General features: G+C 41.3%; 1 protein-coding gene across 2 annotated transcripts in view; it reads right to left on the reverse strand.

Annotated features, from left to right (window-relative positions):
* The window catches only part of NUP155 (nucleoporin 155), a 30,738-nt gene extending 15,337 nt beyond the window's left edge, over positions 1-15,401 (reverse strand). For both annotated transcript variants that reach the window (XM_041472570.1, XM_041472561.1), the window contains exons 1-16: positions 15,181-15,401; positions 14,003-14,140; positions 13,584-13,680; positions 12,434-12,504; positions 11,504-11,596; positions 10,581-10,747; positions 10,039-10,144; positions 8,321-8,394; positions 7,924-8,015; positions 7,700-7,797; positions 7,463-7,615; positions 7,075-7,175; positions 5,541-5,711; positions 4,373-4,483; positions 3,369-3,463; positions 1,004-1,092 (exon numbers count right to left, since the gene is read on the reverse strand). In XM_041472570.1, coding sequence (XP_041328504.1) covers positions 1,004-1,092; positions 3,369-3,463; positions 4,373-4,483; positions 5,541-5,711; positions 7,075-7,175; positions 7,463-7,615; positions 7,700-7,797; positions 7,924-8,015; positions 8,321-8,394; positions 10,039-10,144; positions 10,581-10,747; positions 11,504-11,596; positions 12,434-12,504; positions 13,584-13,680; positions 14,003-14,140; positions 15,181-15,316 — 1,792 coding nt within the window. In that variant the 5' untranslated portion in view covers positions 15,317-15,401. The remainder of the gene's footprint in view (positions 1-1,003; positions 1,093-3,368; positions 3,464-4,372; positions 4,484-5,540; positions 5,712-7,074; positions 7,176-7,462; positions 7,616-7,699; positions 7,798-7,923; positions 8,016-8,320; positions 8,395-10,038; positions 10,145-10,580; positions 10,748-11,503; positions 11,597-12,433; positions 12,505-13,583; positions 13,681-14,002; positions 14,141-15,180) is intronic.
* Between the last annotated feature and the right edge of the window lie 6,070 nt (positions 15,402-21,471).

Raw genomic sequence — 21,471 nt, forward strand, 5'->3', positions numbered from 1 at the left:
CTGTTCCACACCAAAAGGGTTGGAAAGTGATGCCACTAATTCATTACAGTAGTCATTCCTCTTTAGAGTTTTAATAGCAGTTAAGAATTCTGAAAAACAGGGTCAACTGTTTTTCCTAAATTTCATCCTACTTCACCACATTTTTCTCCAATACTTAGGAATTTGGATACATGTCAAAACACAGTCATGAAATGGAATTTCCTTGAATTCCAGGCAAACAAGTTTATTTCCCAAGTCTCTTGTGTAAAACTGAATGCCACATGTCAGATGAAGGAAGGGAGATTTTATACATTAATGAGTTCTAGATAAAAAACACTAATTAATTTAATTCAGTATTTCAATCAGAATTTCAACCTTATTATCATGAATTTCTTTTTTAAAAACCTTCCAAACTGAAATTGAGTACTGCATATTAAGGAACAGCAACTGTAGAAATTTAAGTGAATCTGAAAGTACAAAAAGGCCTTCACTCCAAGAAGCATTAATTCTGAGGAGAAAAAATAAGCACTTTTCTCTTTTTTAGGTGGCACTGAAGACTGAAGCAGAAACCAAATGATGAAGACAGAGCTTTTAAAGACAGAAATCACTCCAAATGACTAGCTCATTTCTTGATCAAATTTCTTCTTCCTTCTCATAAGCAGTATCTGTAGAGGCATGACAATGACAATGTAGGAAGATGCAGTTATATCTACACAGCAACCAGCTAGGCTTCATGAAGTCTGAAATACATTATTGATAAGTTGTTCTCTGGAAGTAACAAATGTATACCCTCTTCAGAGTGTCTTAATAGAGTATATGCAACATGGACACATCATTTGAGATAAATGATCTAAACCCAAAAATCACTCAAGAGAAATGGAAAAAGCTCTTGTAATTAACTAGGTAGTAAGTGAAAAACACAGTCTATTTCAGACAAAAAGAACACAAGTACTTGAGAGAAGACAAAACACAACATATTCAAGAAAAAAAACCTGTCCAAAACAATGAAATGCTTGCTACATACCTGCAGAAACAGGAGAACCCAAAATAGGTCCAACGTTGCTGGGAGGAGGCAGAGCTGATGGAAACCTCATTTGGGCTTCTCCACCATACCTAAAATTTGCAAAACCAAAAATTCTCAACATGTCATACACAGCCCATTCAGTTTTCATGCCTTTGAGAATTAACAGCAATTCTGAGGTTCTTTTAAAATGGGAAATAAAAATCCCGGAAGAGTTTTTAAGACAAATTTACCAATTCCTAAGTCAGACTTATGTTTTATCATCTTCTCAAGATTTGCTTCTACAGGGAGGTGGAAACAAGGGCACAGTTGAGATGACCCATGGTTGTCTTTCTATCATCCACAAGTAACTTCTATTAATCTCTATCCTACAGTGTTACATGAACACTTTGCTATGTCTTCCCTTGCTAACTCCAGTTATAATCCACATTTTGTTTCAGATTTTGTGATAAAATTGAATTTAATGACAAGCAACTATTCACAATCTACTGAAAACAGCTTACTGACTTTAACACCAGCACAAGTTTTGGCAAGGAACTAGTAAGTTTTTGGGAACACAACACTCCAAGCTGCACATTTTATCATCACTCTCAACAGCCGTATCTTACCAAAAACTCTTTTCTCTCTCCCTGTAGGACAGCCAAGAGACCCACAATATAGGGTCACAAGAACCTCATGAGGTTCAACAAGACCAAGTGCAAGGCGCTGCACCTGGGTCAGGGTGCTGCCCGACAGAGCACAGACTGGGAAAAAAAAAAACTCAAACTCATTGCAGGCAGTCCTGTGGAGAAACACTTAGGGGTTCTCATGGATGAAGAGTGGGAAATAAACCAACAGTCTGCCCAAAAAGCCAACACTATTCTAGGCTGCATCAACAGAGGAGTGGTCAAATGATTCTCCTCTTCCATCCTGTCCTTATACCCCACATGCACACCCTGCCTGTATCCAGCTCTGGGGTCCTCACTTCAAGAGAGACTTTGTACCCACAGAAGCAGGTCCACATGAGGCCATGAAGACCATGACAGTGCTGGAGCAGCTCTGCTGTAAAAACAGATTGAGAGCTGGGGTTGTTCAGACGGGAGAGAAGACTCTGGGGAGACCGTACAGCACCTTCCAGGACTTAAAGGGTGTCTTACAAAAATCAAGGGAAAACAACTTTCACAAGAGCAGACACTGATAGGACAAGAGAGAAGGGTTTTAAACTAAAAGATGAAAGAGATTTAAGTTAGGTATTAGGAAAAATTTCTTTGCTGTGAGGTAGGTGATGCACTGGAAGAGGCTGGCCAAAGACAGTGAGGATATTCCATTCATTAAAGTATTCAAGGCCAGGATGAAAGAAGCCTTAAGCAACATTATCTAGTGGGCAGTATCCCTTCTTAAGGCAGAAGGGTTGAAACAAGGTGATCTTTAAGGTCCCTTCCAATCCAAACAATTTTGTGACTCTCTGTATACATCAACTTCTTTAAGGCAGATAATGAAAATACACATATTGGCACCATATCAAGGATCTGCAGCACTTAAGATCCATGGGTTAGAATTTAATCCTCCAGAGTGGAAGTTCCTAATTCATCATTCAGACTGTGCCGGAAAAAACATACCAAACTAAAAAGCAACAACCACAGTCAAAGGAACCAACCAACAAAAAAAAACAGCCACAAAACCCAAAACCACTACCACATCACCAAAAACATTCACACCTATAGCCAAATGTCACCAGGCCCTGAACTGGCAGCAGGTTAAAAAGCCTGTACACCTGTTTAGTGACCATTTGTCCTAGATTACAATATAAAAATGTATTCTATTCCCATCCTCAAGAGCTGCTGAAACCAGGAGGGGCATTGTTTTTTCCTTATCTCCCATTAATGGGCCCATCAATGTCTTGCTACATGACTCAGAGATAACTCCCTCCAGGAGCCATTTCTGTTTAATGGGCAATCAAGGACCCACCTCGTGACTCAGAATATCAGCCCATTGTGACATGCTCCACCCGGGGAGGAGGAGCTAAGCATCTCCACTGGGATATAATCTGGGTTTTGGAACAGAACAGTCAGTCTTTCCATTGGATTCCTAGAGGAACAGTTGCCCTTACCCACTGGTTTCCAGAGGACAAAATCTACTACAGGATCACCACTTCAACAAGACCATTTCATCTGCATTGCTACCACCACCCTAACTAGCAGGGTGTCAGGTTGTATTCTGACTCCATCAGTGCTTTTTCTTTTGTATTATTGCATGTATTTGTTTTTTTCCCTTTTCCTAATAAATTGTATTTCTGACTTGGAGTCTCTCACTAGTTTTGCTTTCAAACCAGAACACCACAGTGATCCTGAGCATAACGTTCAGAATGACAGACAGAATTAAAACTTACCTGAAGAATGCTCGAGTAGCCCAGGCAGATACTTCCCTATCATACGCAGCATTAGAACAGGCCAAAATAAGGCAAGTGGCACAGGCCTGATCCTCCTAGAGGATATTACAATGTTAGTGAGCATATTACAATGCTAGTGTGGTGTCTTATATCAAGTTGTTAAGAAATGTATAGAAGTTATATTCCTCAATAACTAAAATGGTAAATACTTTCTGCATAATTTTATTTAGAAGCCAGGGAAATCAGCTCTTCTGAATTATAGATAAGAAGTGAATCCTAGCAAGTTATTCCACTGCATTAGGTAAGATTTTGCTATACAGTTTTTGCAAACTCAGTGCTATTACTGGTAGGGAACAATCTCCATGCCTGACATTTAAACATGACTAAGATTCATGCAATTTCTATAAACACAAAAACATAAATTACAATTGTGTCTGAAGAAAAAACACTTGTAAAAATCAGTGTTTGCATATTCTAATAAGCTGTTACAATACCAATTATGTCCTTTCCAAGCACAAGAGAATACATTGCAATGAACACTCACTACAGAAACTACACAATATTAAAATTAATTATTAATTAAAATATTAAAATTGTAATTGTAATCCACAATAACCAAGCTTCTGCTTGTTTCTCTTAAGCTGCTAATAAAAAAGAATACCCAGACCAACATTTCTACTGGCCTTCAAAATATGAAAATCCCTTGCAGTGGTAGGAATTCAATTTTTTTAGAAACTCTTCTTCTCCTGCTCTCAGGTCAACTTCTTTCTAAACTAAGAAGTGCACTACACTTATACATACAAGACATAGGAATTTCAGGGAAAATAACACATTTGTTTTTACACATCATAAAATGAGGAATTATTTCTCTATTCTTTTTATGTAGACAAAAGAAAAATTTATCAATCATTTTAATTGGTAAACAAAACATTGACCAGAAAGTTGCAGCAACAATGAAAAGGTGACAAGTCTTCCATTTTTCACAACACATCAAAAGCTCTTACCTGATGCAACTTGAAAAATCTCTCAATCTCCTCTCCATCTCCACCTGTATTGCTCACAAGCAGATGCCGCAGCTGATCAACAGGTCTGAGTTTATGAAACATAATGCTTCCCTAGAAGTAAGGCAAAGCAAGTTAGGCTAAAGTTGTCTTAACTCTGTTTCATCAGAACACACCCATCTCCATGACATTTATTTTTGGCATTCTGAGTCTTCCTCCACTGCAGCACTGGATATAAATATACCTGGTCTCCAAAGCCCAGTTCCCAATCACCAGTGAATCAAGGAAAGGCAGGCAAGTACTGCAATGGTTACAAACTCTCCTTAAACTGAGTTAATTTTGCTATTCTTAGCCTAACACAAAGCACAGAATTACATATTCAAGTATATGCAGAAAAGAAAGGTTTTGTGTATCCTGCAAATCCTGAAAACTGCCAGAAAGAAAAATGCTTAAAGAATTCAAGGCATGGTAAGACTTCACATTAATCACCTTCCCTGCATTCAAACTAACTACTGGAAAGTGCCCAATTAATGCCCTTAACAAAACAGCTGCTAATAAACAAATGCAGCTTGCAGGTCTAGAGTTTGCAAGACATTAATATTTAAACACTATTTTAAATAGCCTATTGGTCAAGATATAGAGTGCCAAAAATATTGCTAAATATAATCAGAAAAGTAGGCAAGTTTGCTTTCTTTTCTTTTCTTTTTTTTTTTTTTTCTTTTCTTTCTTTTCTTTATTATTGTTTTCTAAAACCCTCTCAAAAAATCTCTCCTGGGACTTTTACTATGACAAGTAAGAAATTACTAATTCAAATTTCAATTGCCAACAATATTTACTTGAACTATTTTTCTGGGCAGACAGTGACTGTTTCAACTTCACATGATCAAGAGCATAACCAAGGCTAAAGGAACTTCCCAGATTTGTATCTGCAAGGATTTCTGGAGAGCAACAAAAACTATTAATACACTGTATAAAAGAAGTTGATCTAAAACCTCTGAGTAAATTTAAAATAGGTACAGATAGTTCCAACAATCTTTTTCCTGATTCCTTTTTATGTTCAAAATATAGTCCTTAAAATATATCTAAAATGAATCATGTACAGATTTAGATGAAAAGTCCAATTTCATATTTAATTCTTCTGGTAACCTATGTCAAGAAAAGTAATACTCACTTGGGCTGAAAGCAGAACAAACTTCTTAGGCGGCAGCATGTGTTGCTGCACAACAACAGGTGAATCAGTTATGGGAATAATGTCTTTATTTAGTGGTGTCACAATCTTCTGAACTTTAAATTCATCGATAGCAGAAAGAGCCCAGGAATGTCCGTCAACACGGGTCGTCATCTGAAAAACAGATAGATATTATCCACAGTTTGGCAGCAAAAATGGGTTTTGCACATCCATGGTAATGTGTTACTATTTACTATTTAAAATTACACAGAACAGAATCTGCTCCTCAGACAAGAGAACCCAACAAAAATAAGTTCTTGTACTGTTTAACAAAGTTACCATCAAATTTACAGCTATATATACACTGCTACTTTTAGGAGAAAGGGAATATGGGGGACCGGGATATTTTTTTACATTTAAATGTAAAACAACTTGCAAAGTGAGGCTACTACAATATAAACAGCAACCATCTAATAACCACATCAGAACTAAGCACCATAGGCACCATTAATTTAAAAGATTTCTTAAAAAAATAAAAGAAAGCTGCAACTGAATTAAAAAGGCTTACAAGACCTTTGCAGTTGGCAGCAGTACTTCAAATATAACTCAGGAAGAGACATATACTAGTGAAGACATTCCAGAAAATTACGTATGCAAAACAGAAAGAATTGCTGCTCAAGAACAGGCTGCAGTTTTGTTTGGGAAACCTAGCTGTTGCTGTCAGATGCCTTGGGGAAAAAAAGAGGTTGGCACTTGGAATATTCATGTCTAAGTTTTTGTGGGAAGGGATATGAAACAACTATAAAGTTCCTTTGTAAGTTATTAAACAGCAGATTAATCAAAACTTGACTTTGAAGCTTTTAACTTACACAATCCCTTCATTCACTCCAACTCTGCTATTTCCACAGTAACATTATTTTTGACATGTCACTCCTCTACCTCAGCAGAAGACTTGAAACATCTTTCAGAGATGAAATACATGTTTTCCCTGAACTGATACATAAGGCAACTAACTCCCTCCAAACTTGTCTTACAAATCCACTTACAATCAGGAAATGAAAATCAGAAACCGTCCCACCATGAAATAATGAAGACATCAATCATGTGTGGATTTTAATGAATATATGGCATGTACGTTTAAATAAGGAATCACAAAGTTTCTAGCATCTACATTTTAAACAACCTTTATCAAATTTTATACTGATCAACACCATTATGGACCGAGGGCCATGTTTTTCTGTGCTTGTGCACAAAATGCAGCAGACAATAGTATTCTCAAACAAATTAATTAGAAGTCAAGTCTTAGAAGTTAAGGCAATTGCTTTTGACACAAAGGTTGCATCAAGCTAGAAAAGTATGCTTGAACTAGGGATCCCTACTGAAAGAGGCTCATTCAGCTTTGTGAAGTTTCCAAACTCCTCATGACATTTTCTGTCACCTACTTATTTCTCGCAGATAGTATGACTCAGGAATCTTATTAGGAAAGAAAACATAATACCTAGACTTCATCAAAATCATAAAGAAGTCTGCTTTATACCTGCGTTTCCATCATTGGCTTTTGAAAAGGGAAAGAATCATGATTGACACACCACAGGATGTCATTATCTTCATTTTCTGAAGCTGCCATCAGCAGGACCCCTAGCAAGAATAGCAGCAGTAAGTCCATATTAGAAGCAATCATCAAGCATTAAATGCAAACTCATTAATTCATCCCTAAGTTAGCAAAATTCAGTCTTTAAGTCATTATCATACAATATGAACAGCAACTAATATCTCCTGGATTTCTGTGTCATATGGTACTTCAAAAGGTCACTTTTAACACCATTTGCCGTCTAAAAGGTAAAAGAGATGCTTATAGGGACCAAAGTAATAGTGACTGTCGCACACAAAGAATAATCTCATTTGAGCCATGTACCACTGCCTACCTTTGCTATAAAGAGCTCTGTGAACCTTTGCAGGTTTCTCTACATTCGAAGAAGCTGAAAATCCAGGTGGCAAACGGACATGGACCAAGGTTAACATGGAAGGACGAGCTGTTGGATGTTTAAATTGTGACGTACTAAAATATAGTCGGACACCTGAACAAAAGATAAGAAAGGTCAAAAACTGTGCAGATACCATTTAGCAGTTTAAGTAGAGCGGAATTAGCATTGCTTTTTTACCTGCATGTGTGATTGCTAGTAGTTGACAGTCTATGGATTCAGAACTTTCAATCACTGCTATTTGAATAACAGGCTTAAATACAGAACGATCAATTGTTCTGAAAAATAAAACAAAAAAGCCCAATACACTTTTAATCCAAAGAAACATGCAAATTCTTAAAAATTATATTGTGAAACTATGGTCTTAAAGGAAGCCTCTTACATTGTAACTGTCATGAACATACCTGGCAATGCTCCCTGCAGCAGAAACTATAGCATTTTGTGAAAGAGAAGTTACTCTGGTCATTCCTTGACCATCTTGCCCCAAATCATAAACCTGCAATTCAATAACACAGCTTAGTGATTTATTAATGAATTAATAAATTCAGCCTCACTAATCAAGAAGTAACTCAAGCTGTATTTTTATTTTGTACTCATGCTTCCATAGAATCAAGGCTACTCTTTCCTCAGAAAAGAAGTTTTTCAAATCTTCAGCATGCACACTGCTACAAAAAAATAAACATGAGTAAGGGCCTGACATAGCTACACAGAATTCTCAGGTACTGAGGTAAACTTACAGAGGTACCTGTACATTATTACACACATTAATAACAGACCAAAGAGTCATAAGAAGTCACATACTTGCAGGACTCCTTTTTCTGAGCGGGTGTACAAGATATTTCGAGAGTTGTCAATGGCAATTTGAACTACAGGATCTGGAGGAAGAGGAAAAAAAGGGAGAACCAGCAAATCAACACCAGACTTGGGAAAGCAAGTTTAGGACAGAATGTCAATAAAATAATGAATTGTCACTTCACAAAAAGTGCACTTTCATACAGGACTGCTGCTGTAAGTGATTTAAAACAGCAATCAAATAACACAACTGCTAGTAAACAAAAACAAAAAAAACCCTGTAATTTCAAAATAATTTTTCACTAAACAGTGCAAGAAGGTACACATTTTCCATGTTCATGGTGATACCACTAAGCACCTATTAATTTTGTACTACATATCACTTTAGTTAGAAATGTCAAAGAAATGTCAGTTTTTTTCAGGCTTTGCTATCTACATCCTGAACTAAACACTCAATCTGTCTTGATTTTACAGAATCACTAGGTTGGAAGAGACCTTCAAGATCATTGAGTCCAACCCATGCCCTAATACCTCAACTAAATCATGGCACCCAGTGCCACATCCAGTCTTTTTTTCATCACATCCAGGGATGGTGACTCCACCACCTCCCCAGGCAGGCGGGGTACATTCCAGTACTTTATCATTCTTTCCATAAAAAATTTTTTCCTAATATGCAACCTATATTTCTCTTGGCACAACTTAAGACTGTGTCATCTGGTTCTGTCAGTTGGTGCCTGGTGAAAAAGACCAACCCCCACCTGACTACACCCACGTTTCAGGAAGTTGTGGTGAGCAATAAGGTCACTCCTGAGTCTTCTTTTCTCCAGGCTAAACACCCCCAGCTCCCTCAGTGGTTCCTCACAGGGCTTGTGGTCCAACACCTCACCAGCCTTGGACTCAGCACTTGGACTTATTAAACTTCATCCTGTTAGACTTTGTCCATTCATTCAACCATTCCAGGTCTCTCTGCAGAATCTTCCTACCCTCCAACAGATCGACACACACTACCAGCTTAGAGTCATCTGCAAATTTACTGATGAAAGGCTCAATATCATCCATGTCATCAGTAAAAATATGAACAGGGTTGGCCCCAGCACAGACCCCTGAGGGACACCACTGGTGCCTGACTGCCAGCTGGATGTAGCACCGCTCACCACCACTCTCTGGGCCTGGCCATCCAGCCAGTTCCTAACCCAGCACAGAGTGCTCCTGTCCAAGCCGTGGGCTGCCAGCTTTTCCAGGAGTGTGCTGGGGGAGACAGTGTCAAAGGCCTTGCTGAAGTCCATGTACACAACATCCACAGCCTTTTCTGCGTCCACCAGGCAGGTCACCTGGTCATAAAAGGAGATCAGGTTGGTCAAACACAACCTACCCCTCCTAAACCCATGCTGGCTGGGTCTGATACCCTGGCCATCTTGTAGGTGCTGCATGATGACACTCAATATAAACTGCTCTATTACCTTACCAGATACTGAGGTCAGGCTAACTGGCCTATAATTACCAGGATCCTCTTCCCAACCCTTTTTGTGAATAGGCATCACATTAGCCAGCTTCAAGTCATCTAGAACTTTTGTGCAATTCTTCTACAATAATGAACCAATGCAAGTATCACTGACAATAACTAAGTACTTTGAGTAAGCAAAATATTCAGACTGACTTCTTGGTAGCATTATTTAAAAGATTACATTAAATTATCGGCTAATAAGAACTTTAATATCAGTACTTACCATCCTCTGAGAATGTGAACTGTAGCAATGAAGGAATAAGAAAAGACAGCGCACTCTTTGAATGATTAATTTTTCTACAGCGCTGGCTAAACCAGCCTGCTTCAGCCTACAATTTAAAACAAATACAGCATTGAAAGAAAAAGCAAAACAAAAACCAAACTAGGAGTGATACTAAGTCATTCAAAGGACGAGTATGAAAACAAGTAAAGATCTAACTGCAAACTTTGATTTAATTCAACAAGTATGTGTTATTCAATGGAAAGAAAACAGTGATCATCAAAACAAAAATGTTGCATAAAAAACTGTTTGCAGACAATGCAATTTGAATTTTTAAAGTTGACCAAAACTGCACTGCTATTCCCCACATAAACACTACTTTTTCAAAGAAAATGCATCTACCCGAAGCTGTTGTGCAACCAAGACATGCAACACAATTACAGAAGAAAAGAGACTGCAAACTTGACATGTTTTAGAACTATTATTGCTGAGATCCCACAACAGTGAAACAATGAAAAAATCCTGCGTGTAAAAACAACAGTCACCTGGTATGCCACTTCATATAAGCACCCATCTTTTCCTGCAAGGAAGATCCTCCCGTTATCAGTGGATGTGATTGCCAGGATGTAGGTGTTGTCAGTAGGGAGTGAATACAGAGGATCTGGTAGCAGCTGCATTCCTCCAGACATGCTGTCATTGAGTGATCCAGTACCTTCAGTAAACAAGAATTCATAAATCCTCTTTAGTTTTTAAGCTGTTTTAATAAATACTACAAGTCTGTGACAAGAAACATTTCAGAAACTGGAAAAATTGCATAAAATTTAATAGTTATGAAAATATTCTCAAACAGCTTTTGTCCAATGTGAACTGCAGAGTAATAAATCCATTCTATGTAGGTTTCCAAGGAAGGAAACACAATGTTTTTTCATTTCTATAGACTGTTCTCTCCTCTAAATCACACCAAGTCCGAAACATAGGTTTCTACTTGTTTTCTCTTTCACACTGACACATTATTAAAAAAAACAGTATGATTCTCCCACTTTCACCAAACAATTTTTTCTCTTAGTATATATGGCATAAAAACACCCTATCAGGTTCTCAATTTTTGTGGTTGGAATACAAATGCCAACAAAGTTAATGAACTCTATTCACACTTTCAAGATTCATGCACCTATCTTCTCTCCCTCTTCAACATCCTGTTTAATTAACAGGAGGACCTGTTTCAAAAGCTTTTTTTACATTAAATAGGCAAGGAATAAAACTCAATGCTTCTCATAGAGTCCATGATCCAGCAAGTGCACACCATAAAAATTATCTTCCCTGCTTGTAACATGATTTAAAGATTTAAAATAAGCAAGGCACTTGGCACATGGGGTTTTTTAATTTTTTAATGACTACTAATAAAATTGCCATGTATAAATACACATGGGAATTAACACACTGGGGATAGGGGAGAAGAGATTATTACCTGATTGTAGATTAGAACAGTGAAGCCCTAAAATCACAATATCCACAGGAGTAGCCAGAACAAGTAAGTGTCGTACATGAGGCTGGAAGATACCTAAATAAAAAAAGAAAATTTTGGTTGGCACCCTGCTTCTCTGATCACAGTGATGTAAGCAAATAAATCCATTGGAAAGCCACATCAACTGATTAGACTGAACAGTCATATGAACAGCCTAATGATCTGTGGAATTCTAGAATTAGAAAGGAGTATCAGCCAGCAGCTCGACTTCGACCTCATGACATACAGGACCTTTAAAACAACACTTCTGTTCCCAACATGTTTCTTTTAAACTCAACTCATTTGCCAATTCAACTTTGACCTTGATGTCATCTTAGCAGTAGATACTGAAATAACTGAGAGGGCTAGAAACCAGAATCTCATGGAAATTATCACTTGAATATGTAAATTTATAAACAAATGTTTAAACAAACGTTAAAGCATGATGTGGCAAAAAAATGCAACCTTATCAGTGAAAATAAATGTTAAACTATACATTATTTTTGGATCATAATTAATTTTTAATGTTTCTAAAATCAAAACAAACCCATATAGTCTGTGTGTACATACACATATACACACAAACCACAGATTTACACATAACATAGAATCACTGAGGCTGGAAAAGACCCCCAGGACCACTGAATCCAACCTTGAGACTGAATACCACCATGTCAACTAAACTATAAGCACCAAGTGCCACATCCATGCATTAAATACATATGCATGTTAATATCTATGCATATATAAAACAAAAAACATATTTTGGCTTTTATATTACCTTACATTGCATTATTTGTATAAAATACAAATGCATATATACATAAAGACTGAAAAAAATACACAGAAGGTTCAGTACTGTCCAACTCTAATCTCTGTCATAATATTCCTTACCTGCCTTTGGCTTTACAAGGCCCACTGCAAGAATAGTTTCACTGAGGCCATCAAAATAAGCCAGATCTCCTCTGTCAATAAATACACAAAAAAACTGCATTAAATTTGTCATGTAACATCACATAATAACAAAGTAAATTAAATCAATGTATATTTAAAAATTATTAAGGCTTTTGAAACACTCTGAAGCCATTTACATCTTTCACTTTCAGTGAAAGCAGGTCCTTTGAGTTGCTTGTAGCTCCTACAGTTGCTTTTCAAAGCAAATCCAACTGCAGCATATTGTATTTTCGGATTTTGTTAATTCATACAGTCTACTCTGAATTACACAGTGCAGCATCTGCAATACTGATTAACATCAAGAGAAGGAAATCACATGGGATTTTTTTTCCCCATGAAAATTATCTGATGCAAAAATTCCCAACTTCTTCCCCATGATCTACCACTAACACCATGCACTCCTGTTTTCTTTGGGGAATGTATTTCATACGTTCTGATGCAATGTAAATGTATAGATAGTAGCTATTCTGAACTTTGGTTTTTTTTTAGGAAATGCAACAATATGTACAAAGCAATTCTTACTACACAAATGCCTACTATGTGGGCAAATAAAGACGCAAACACGCAAACTATAAACTGACCAATGCCATTTCAGAATGTACTGAACTTATTTTCAGTTTTATGCATCCATAAAATAAGCAAGGATGGAGAGTTTCAATTATGATACTTCAAAATACTAATGCCCTATTACTTACTATTGTGGGAATTACTTGTCACTGCACACGCGTATCAGTACTTACTAAATCTACCTATAAAAGTTAGGCAATTAGAGGGATTTTTATCTACTTTTTCAGCACAAGCAAAGCCCTTGCCTAAGAAGAGCAGTAACTTTAGGACATTAGATATGTCTGACTCAAAGCAAATGCATTTTCCTTTCTCTCACCTGTGGATGATTTGGCAGCAATATTACTAACTCTGACAGATCATATGCTTACTATTCAAAAGTTTTAGTAAAACCTAAAAGGAATTAAGATCAGTTAAACCAAACAGCACAACTCCATGTTTCCAGTAAACAATCTCTCACTGCTCCAGTTGCTTACTTCTGGTTTAATACCAATAGAACAACATCAGGAATGCATCCTCTACGTACCCATCCTCATAGTTCCACATGAAGATGTCACTGTCAATGGTCAGCCACGCTCTGCTTATCTCTGGAAATACTCCCATCATACAATTGCACTGCATATCTGAAGCACTGCTGATGTAAGGACTAAATGCATTTTGGGTAGCAACAGCAAAATCCTCTTCAAAGCATTTAAAAAAAAAATCACTAAAATATAGTATTACACAAACTGCACACTTCTATTCTTCATTTAGAAACCAATTCCACCAACAACTCCACTCAGATGTGCCTTGTTACCACTTAAGAGTGTTATTAAGAGAACCCAAACAACATTGAAGTTTTTTGCTGGGAGTCTGGCAAAAAGGTTGGGGAAGAAAAATATGGAGGAAAGCTGTTTCTAATATTACTTTTTACACAATCTAGGACATTTGTTTACATAAGGATACGTCCAAACTGCTCCACTAGCTCTGGTGGAAGTGGGACTCGGCGGACTGAGCTGATTTCCGGAAGATTGGGTATTGACAGCAAACCTGGTCCTTGTAAAGGATAATCCATATCTGACATACCAGATACAGTAGGGCTACCTACAAATAAGAAAAAAAAAAAAAAAAAAGAAAAAGAAAAAAAAAATCAAATGCCTTGATGCTGCAGAGACTTTAAACATGATGTAAATATTGCTACTCACAAGATACACACGGACGGAGGTTTCTGTAGGAGCAAAACCACAAACAATAAATCTAAGTCTCAAATGAGATAAGAGCAAACAGATTTGCAAACAAACTCTTAAAGTAACTCACCTGGACTCCAGCCTACTCTTTGCCCCCTTTTTTCTGTGATACCCTGCAGTGCTTTTTTCATTGTATGGCCAGACATTGACATGAACAAGCCAGAAGCATATTCCTTCACCTAGAAAGGCTGTGTGTACTCTCAGGACCGATTTAAAACACCTATATATATTCGCTGTTTTATGTGCTGTGTATCCACGACCCTGCCAGAGCAGCTACACTGTGGCCATGCCATCACTGCACAACAGAAAGTAGATGCTCTTTGTTTACATCCAGCCACTTCTGGATATATATGACTAGAATACCTCTCCGGAGCCCACTTTGCCAGCCAGTCAGCACTATTGAGAAGGAAATGCTGTCTCCACGCGTTAAGGAGAACAAAACGAATTTTTGGTGGGAGGAAGTACATTTTATATCATAAGCGTGACACAAGGCTGCAGACAAAAAAGAAAGTCAAGCTTAAGAGAGCTTTCCAGGCTTCGTGCAACTTAGGCATGCTGGTGGGCACATGGCTACCATAAGCGCATTCTGCACGGGACGTCCCAACAGGAAGAATGGAAAATTAGAGCCGTTTCCGTCACCTTTCAGAGGGACAGAAGGCACCTGAAGACCAGCTCTCCTGCAGTGCTCACATCCACAGCTCTCACCCGCGCACTGAAGCGGACAGCGCACGGCCCCACCCCACCCCGCGCCCGAGACGCCTCCTCACACCCGGCCCCAGTCCCCGAGCAGGGCCCACAGACCGCACGCGTGTCCAGCCGGGCCGTGCCGGCCGAGGCCGCCCCGCGGCGGGGCCCGGGGCCACAGGGACCCCGAGCGAGCGGGTGCTCCTCACTCACCTGGCGCCGGCACCGCCAGCAGCTCCGACAAGTCCGGGTAGCAGCGGTCGTCCTGGATCTGCCGGTCGATGATGCGGCCGGCGATCTCCAGCGCCTCCTGCGCAGCGGGCGCGGCCGGGCTCGTGGCGGCTGGCATCGCGACGGAGACAGAGGCGACAGAAGGACGGCAGCGACACGGCGATGGCGGGGCCGCGCTCTGGCGCCGCTTCACCGCCCGCCCAATCCCGTCAGGCCCCGCGCGCCAGGCCGCTTCCGGCGGCGGGAAACGTGGGGTGGAGGGGACGGGAAGTGAAGTTCTGGGAAGTGGGAAGGGAAGGGGAAGGGAAAGGGAAAGGGAAGGGGAAGGGGAAAGGGAAAGGGAAGGGAAGGAACGCGGAATGACGGCCCGGCACAGGCGGCGGGCAGCGCCTCCGGGCACGGGAGGTGATCTCTGCCAGAACGGATCAGTGGAAGAGCCGACCAAGAGGGGACCTCATCAATGTGCTTAAATATCTAAAGAGGGGGGAAGGGATGCCAAGAGAATGAACCAGGCTCTGCGCGGTGGTGTTGAGCAAGAGGGGAAGAAGCAATGGGCAGAAACTAATGCACAGGAAGGTCCACCTGAGCATAAGGAAGAAGTTCTTTATTGTGCAGTGCCCGAGCATTGTAACAGATTGCCCAGGGGACTGTGCCGTCTGCCTCACTGGAGATACCCCATTTGTTTGGACACAATCCTGTGCCGTGTGCTCTGGGATGGCCCTGCTCAAGCAGGGAGGCTGGACCAGATGACACAGTGGTCTCCAACCTGACCCATCACAGCTCGAACAGGCAGGCTGGGGCTGCGTGCATCAGTGGCATCCTCAGCGCCACCTCAGGGACAGGCATGGTCTGCTCTGCAGCCCCCAAAGGCACAGGGTGGCCACAAGAAGAGCAGTGGGAAGCGGCTCCTCTCCTCTAAGGACACTAAGGCACTCGGCAGCTCGCTGTCCACTCTGCAGGCACAAGAGCTCTGGTTGGGCCCCGGTGACAGCCCAGCCAAAGACAGGGTCTAGGACCACACAAATATCATATATATACTGGATCTGTCAAAGGCTGGACCCATCGATCTCAGAGGTCTTTTCCAACATAAATAATTCCGTGGTTACTTGCTGCCATCCTGATGGGATGCTGTGGAATGACAGTATAGCTCAAATTGATGCAGACATGCAGATTTGGAAAGAAAATCCAAGAAAGACAAGCAACTACTGGAGAGGTTTCAGCAAAGACAGCAGCAGTAGCTGCAGTAGGAGTATACTACTACTACTACTATATTAATTATTCTTATACAATAAAATATAAAAATATATCGTACATAATTTAGATATGTATGTAATACTTATATATACCAAGAGAATGTAAGATTTATTATTCTAGTAGGTAGTAATAATATGAATGAATAATAAAATGAAATAATAATAATATTATAATGATTAGGGATGTGGAACATCTCACAAGGAAAGCCTATGAGAACGAGGTCTGTCTCAGTCTGGAGCAGACTGAGAGGGGATTTTATCCATATATATAAATATCTCAAAAGCAGATGCCAAGAGAATGGTGCCAGAATCTTTTCAGTGGTACCCAGTGATATGATGAGGTGCAATGGCCATAAATTAAAACAGAAGTTCCAGGTCAACATGAGGATGAACTTCTTTGCATTGAGGGTGGCAGAGCATGGAAATAGAATGCCAGGGAGGTTGTGGAGTCTCCCTCTCCGAAGACATTCAAACCCTATCTGAATATGTTCCTATGTAACCTGCTTAAGGTGACCCTGCCTTGGCAAGGGGCTTGCACTAGATGACCTCAAGAGGTCCCTCCCAGCCCTAACAATCCTATGATTCTGTGATTTTGTGTGCATTGATACAAGCCAAAATCAAGCTTATATCAGGCTCCTCCAGACTGAAGCCCCTCAAGATCTGAATACAGGTTTGAGTCAAACTTTGAAATTTTTTTGTTGTTGTTGTTCATCTGTAACTGGCTGGACAGTAATGATTGTGCAGTTGCATTGTGAACATTGTACACTTGGCTAATCTTTTGTTTTGAGGAAAAGAGAAGACAATCCCAAGGTGAATGGGCTGGCTGAACAGCCAGAACCAGAACTGAAGTCAGCAGGATTGAGCAGTAACTGGGGAGGAAAGGTAATTCCAGGAGTGAGTGATCATGTCCCATTAGCCACCTACTCAAAAGAGATGCCAAACTCAACTAGAAGAACAGCACCTGCACTAATAACCACGAGAAAGGAGGATATACAGCCAGCAAATAATGGTTTGAGTAGTAGTACATAAAATTATGTAATTTGTAACTGATCAATGTTGATACCTTTGTTTGTTAAAATGTATAAATAGTGTAAAGCTCTGATTATCAGGAAGCCAGCCTTTTGTGAGTTAACATCCACCTCCCTACTCTGCACAAGCAAGAATAAAGAAACAGAAATACACGAATAGAAATGCCTCACTTCATGTGCAAATTGCATACTGGGTAACAAGCCCACGTTCAGGACAACATGGGGAATCTCAAGGCATGCACAGTGCCTGTTCAGAGCAGAGGTGTAAAAACAAGAGTAAATAGCTTTGCATGGCACTGGCCTCGTGGCTGCTGTTTTTCCAGAATCTGGGGTGACACATCAGTGTGACTATATCAGGTTTTTAACTTAACAAGGCTGAGTTTTTGTTAAGTGATGTGTCTGCTCTGAACAGCATAGGCATTCCCAAAATGTCACAGGAAATTTTCGGACTGGGAGTAAATTTGGTTCCAGAGGGGTTTGGTTTCTAAGTGATGTTTGCTGCCTAGACTGCACTGACTCTGCTCCTCAACTGGTCCAGCATCCATTCTGAAAAGCTTCATTTATGGCAGAGGCACATGGCAGAAGAAAGGAAATCCACCTCAACCTCTGCTTTCCAAATTAAGATTATAAAGTTAAACCACAAACCCTGCAGGGTTTACATCACTGTTGAGGTTTAACCCCAGCCAGCAACCAAGCCCCAAGCAGCTGCTCATTCACTACCCCATTCCCAAGATCAGGGAGAAAATTGGAAGGGTAAAAGCTGGAAAACTCGTGGGTAAAGAGAGTATAATAGAGAAAGCAAAAGCCACACACAAAAGAAAGCAAAACAAGGAATTAAGTCACCACTTCCCCTGGGCAGAGAGGTGTTTGGTGATCTCCAGCAGAGCAGGATCCCATCATGCATAGTGGTTATTTGGGAAGACAAACACCATCACTCCAAATGTTCCCCCCTTCTTCTTCTTCCCCTCAATTTATACACTGAGCATGATGTCACATGGTCTGGAATATCTCTTTGGCCAGTTTGAGTCACCTGTCCTGGCTGTGTCTCTTCCCAACCTCCTATGCACCCTCCATTTCCCTGCCAGTGTGGCAGTTTGTGAAGCAGAAAAGGCTTTGGCTCTGTACAAGCACCGCCCAGCAACAACAGAAGTATCTCTGTATTTCATCACTGTGTTCAGCACAAATCCAAAACATAGCCTTGCACTACCCTTGTACTACCCACTGTGAAGATTAACTGTACCCCAGCTGAAACCAACATAATAGCAAATTAGGAAATTCTCTATCTTCTCAAGATTAAGAAGCTAGTGCCTCGTCACCAGCAGGGCTCCCCAGGGCTCAAATTTAGGGACAGTGCTCTTTAATGTTCTCATAAATGATCTGTTTGCAGGAATTAAGTCTGATTATACTAAACCAGGAGGAGCTGTTGACTCCCTTGACGGTAGAGGAGCGTAACAGAGATTTGGACAGAGAGCTGATCAATCACCAATCATCTAAAATCTAAAAAGTGCCAGATTCTCCACACAGGACAGGGAAATCAGGGTTGCACAGAGAAATTGGGGGATGAGAGGCTGGATTACAGCTCCATTAAAAGCAATCTTGAGTTTTTGGGTTGATGTCAAGTTGAATAAGAGTCAACAGTGTGCCACAAGTGACAGCCAAAAGAGCCAACTATGTCACAGAGTGCATCAGGCACAGCACTGCTGGCCAGTCCAGGGAGGTGATCATCCCATTCTACACTGTACTGTGGGATTGCACACCACGTATTGAGCCCTATGTGCAGTTTTGGGCACCTCAATTTAAGGACATCACACTGTTAGAGTGTGTGTCAGGAGTATGGGGGCCAAGATGATGAAGAGTATTGAGGCTGAGATTTAGATGCTGAGGTCGCTAGGCTTGTTCAGTTTGGAGAAGGTGCAGGGGGAGCTTCAGGCTGTGGACACTTTCCTCATGGGGAGCAGCGGTTGGGGATGTGCTGACCTCTCCCTGGTGACCAGCGGCAGGACAGGAAGAAATGGAATTGTTAAAAACCGGTTAGAAACTTTTGTAAAATAGTTGATAATTGTTAAGCAATTGTTAGCTTGATTGTTATATCGTAAAAGGGGTTAAAAGGGAGAAATACGGTACTCAACGTACCATATTACACCTAAGTAAAGTGCACCACACCCCCAGCGAAACGAGCCAACCTGGACTGAACTGTAATGGACCAATCAAGCGCCTTAAACCTTCATGCAAATTAAAGGATCCAAACAGAAACCAATCCAGAGGGACAAAAAAAAAACAAAAACCAAACCCACCCCAGGATAAAAAGGGGCATCCGACCCAGGGAAGCTGTGCCGCTCCACCTGGAACATCGGCGACCTCGCTGCTCAAGAAGACCGAGCTCCGGCTCTACAGCATCCTCGACAGGAACGCTTCTGCTCGGCCCGCGAGCCCCCTTGCTACGACCTCGTCCAACCGAAGGACAGGACGGCAGCATGTCCTCCACGGAGGGACCTTGTGTCGGTATCCGGGGAAAAAGGCCTGAGGCACGTGGGAGGCACACCGGAGCCGGTAAGTATCACCCATCCACGGGCAGGGAGAGGGCCCGAGGGGACAGCGGGGCGAGCGTGTGTGGGTGGATGAGCGTGTTTGAGACTGGACCAGCAGCTTAAGCGGCTCAGAGCCCCGAAGTGAAATGAAGACCTGCTACTACCAAGGTTCTGGCTCTCCCCCACGAGACCGTCTGGGAACGGAGGGAAGCGAAAGAGGGAAGACCGAGTGAGGCGCCCGGGCAGGCCCCGTTAAAGCCTGACAAGCCACGGGCGGGTGGGGGCTGTGGAAAAAGGTGTAAGTGACCCACAAACAAGCCATTGTTTCCCTGGCGGGTGGGGAGCCATGGTGAAAGAGAATCACAGGCAAATCAGCATCACCTTCCCGGGCGTGTGGGGAGCTGCGGCGAAGGTTTTGAGTGACACGCAGACAGCCTCACAGGTGACCTGACACCAGAGGAGACCAGACTCAGGGCCCTTCCCCACCAACTCTTCCTCCAAACTATCAAGCCACCACCTCCAATGATCCCCGCCTCTCCTTTATCTCCTCAGGGAATCTCCATGTGATTTTTACCCACTCCCCTGTATAGATCCACCCCCTGATGCTTTTTCCCCACCGCCTCCTATCCCCACTAGCCTGCAGCTTGCTCAGCCTTAAGTCGGAATACAATACCTTTCCCTGAGAAGAAACCTCTGGATATATCCTCCAACTTAACAACTGAAACCTCCCAAAGTGATAACAAAGAATTAGCGAGCCAGTCAAATGACCCTTCAGATGCTGACCCGTACTGTAATACCAGATCAAAAAGTGGTGTAACACCCCCAGCGAAACGAGCTAGCCTGGACAGACCTTAAACTTTCATGCAAATGAAAGGATCCAAACAGAAACCAATCCAGAGGGACAAAAAAAACAAAGCTAAACAAAACAAAAAAACCCCCAAACAAACAACAACAACAACAAAAAAAAAAAAAAAAAAAAAAAAAAAAAAAAAAAAAAAAAAAAACCAAAAAAACCACCCCAGGATAAAAAGGGGCATCCGACCCAGGGAAGCTGTGCCGCTCCACCTGGAACATCGGGGACATCGCTGCGTGAGAAGACCCAGCGCCGGCGCTGCAGCTTCCTCGACGGGAACGCTTCTGCTCGGCCCGCGGGCCGCCTTGCTTTAGGCCTTTTTATTATAATAAATGCTGAATTCACTTTTAGTTCCGGGAGTCCAGTCCCGTTTTTAACAGAATGAAAGGGAAATTCAGAATAACAGAATGCCAAGGGAAATTCAGGTTGGACATCAGGAAAAGGCTCACCCTCTGAGAGGGTGGTCGGTCCCTGGAAGAGGCTTCACAGGGATTTTGTAAGGGCATCAAGCCTGGCGGAGCTCAAGGAGCATCTGCATAACACACGCAGAAACGTGGTTTAGTTTTATGTGGCGCTGCGAGGAGCACGAATTCCTGACGTTGTTGCGTTCA

This window comes from Pyrgilauda ruficollis, unplaced genomic scaffold (genome assembly GCF_017590135.1).
Source record: "Pyrgilauda ruficollis isolate IOZ18807 unplaced genomic scaffold, ASM1759013v1 scaffold108, whole genome shotgun sequence".
NCBI classification, from domain to species: Eukaryota; Metazoa; Chordata; class Aves; order Passeriformes; family Passeridae; genus Pyrgilauda; species Pyrgilauda ruficollis.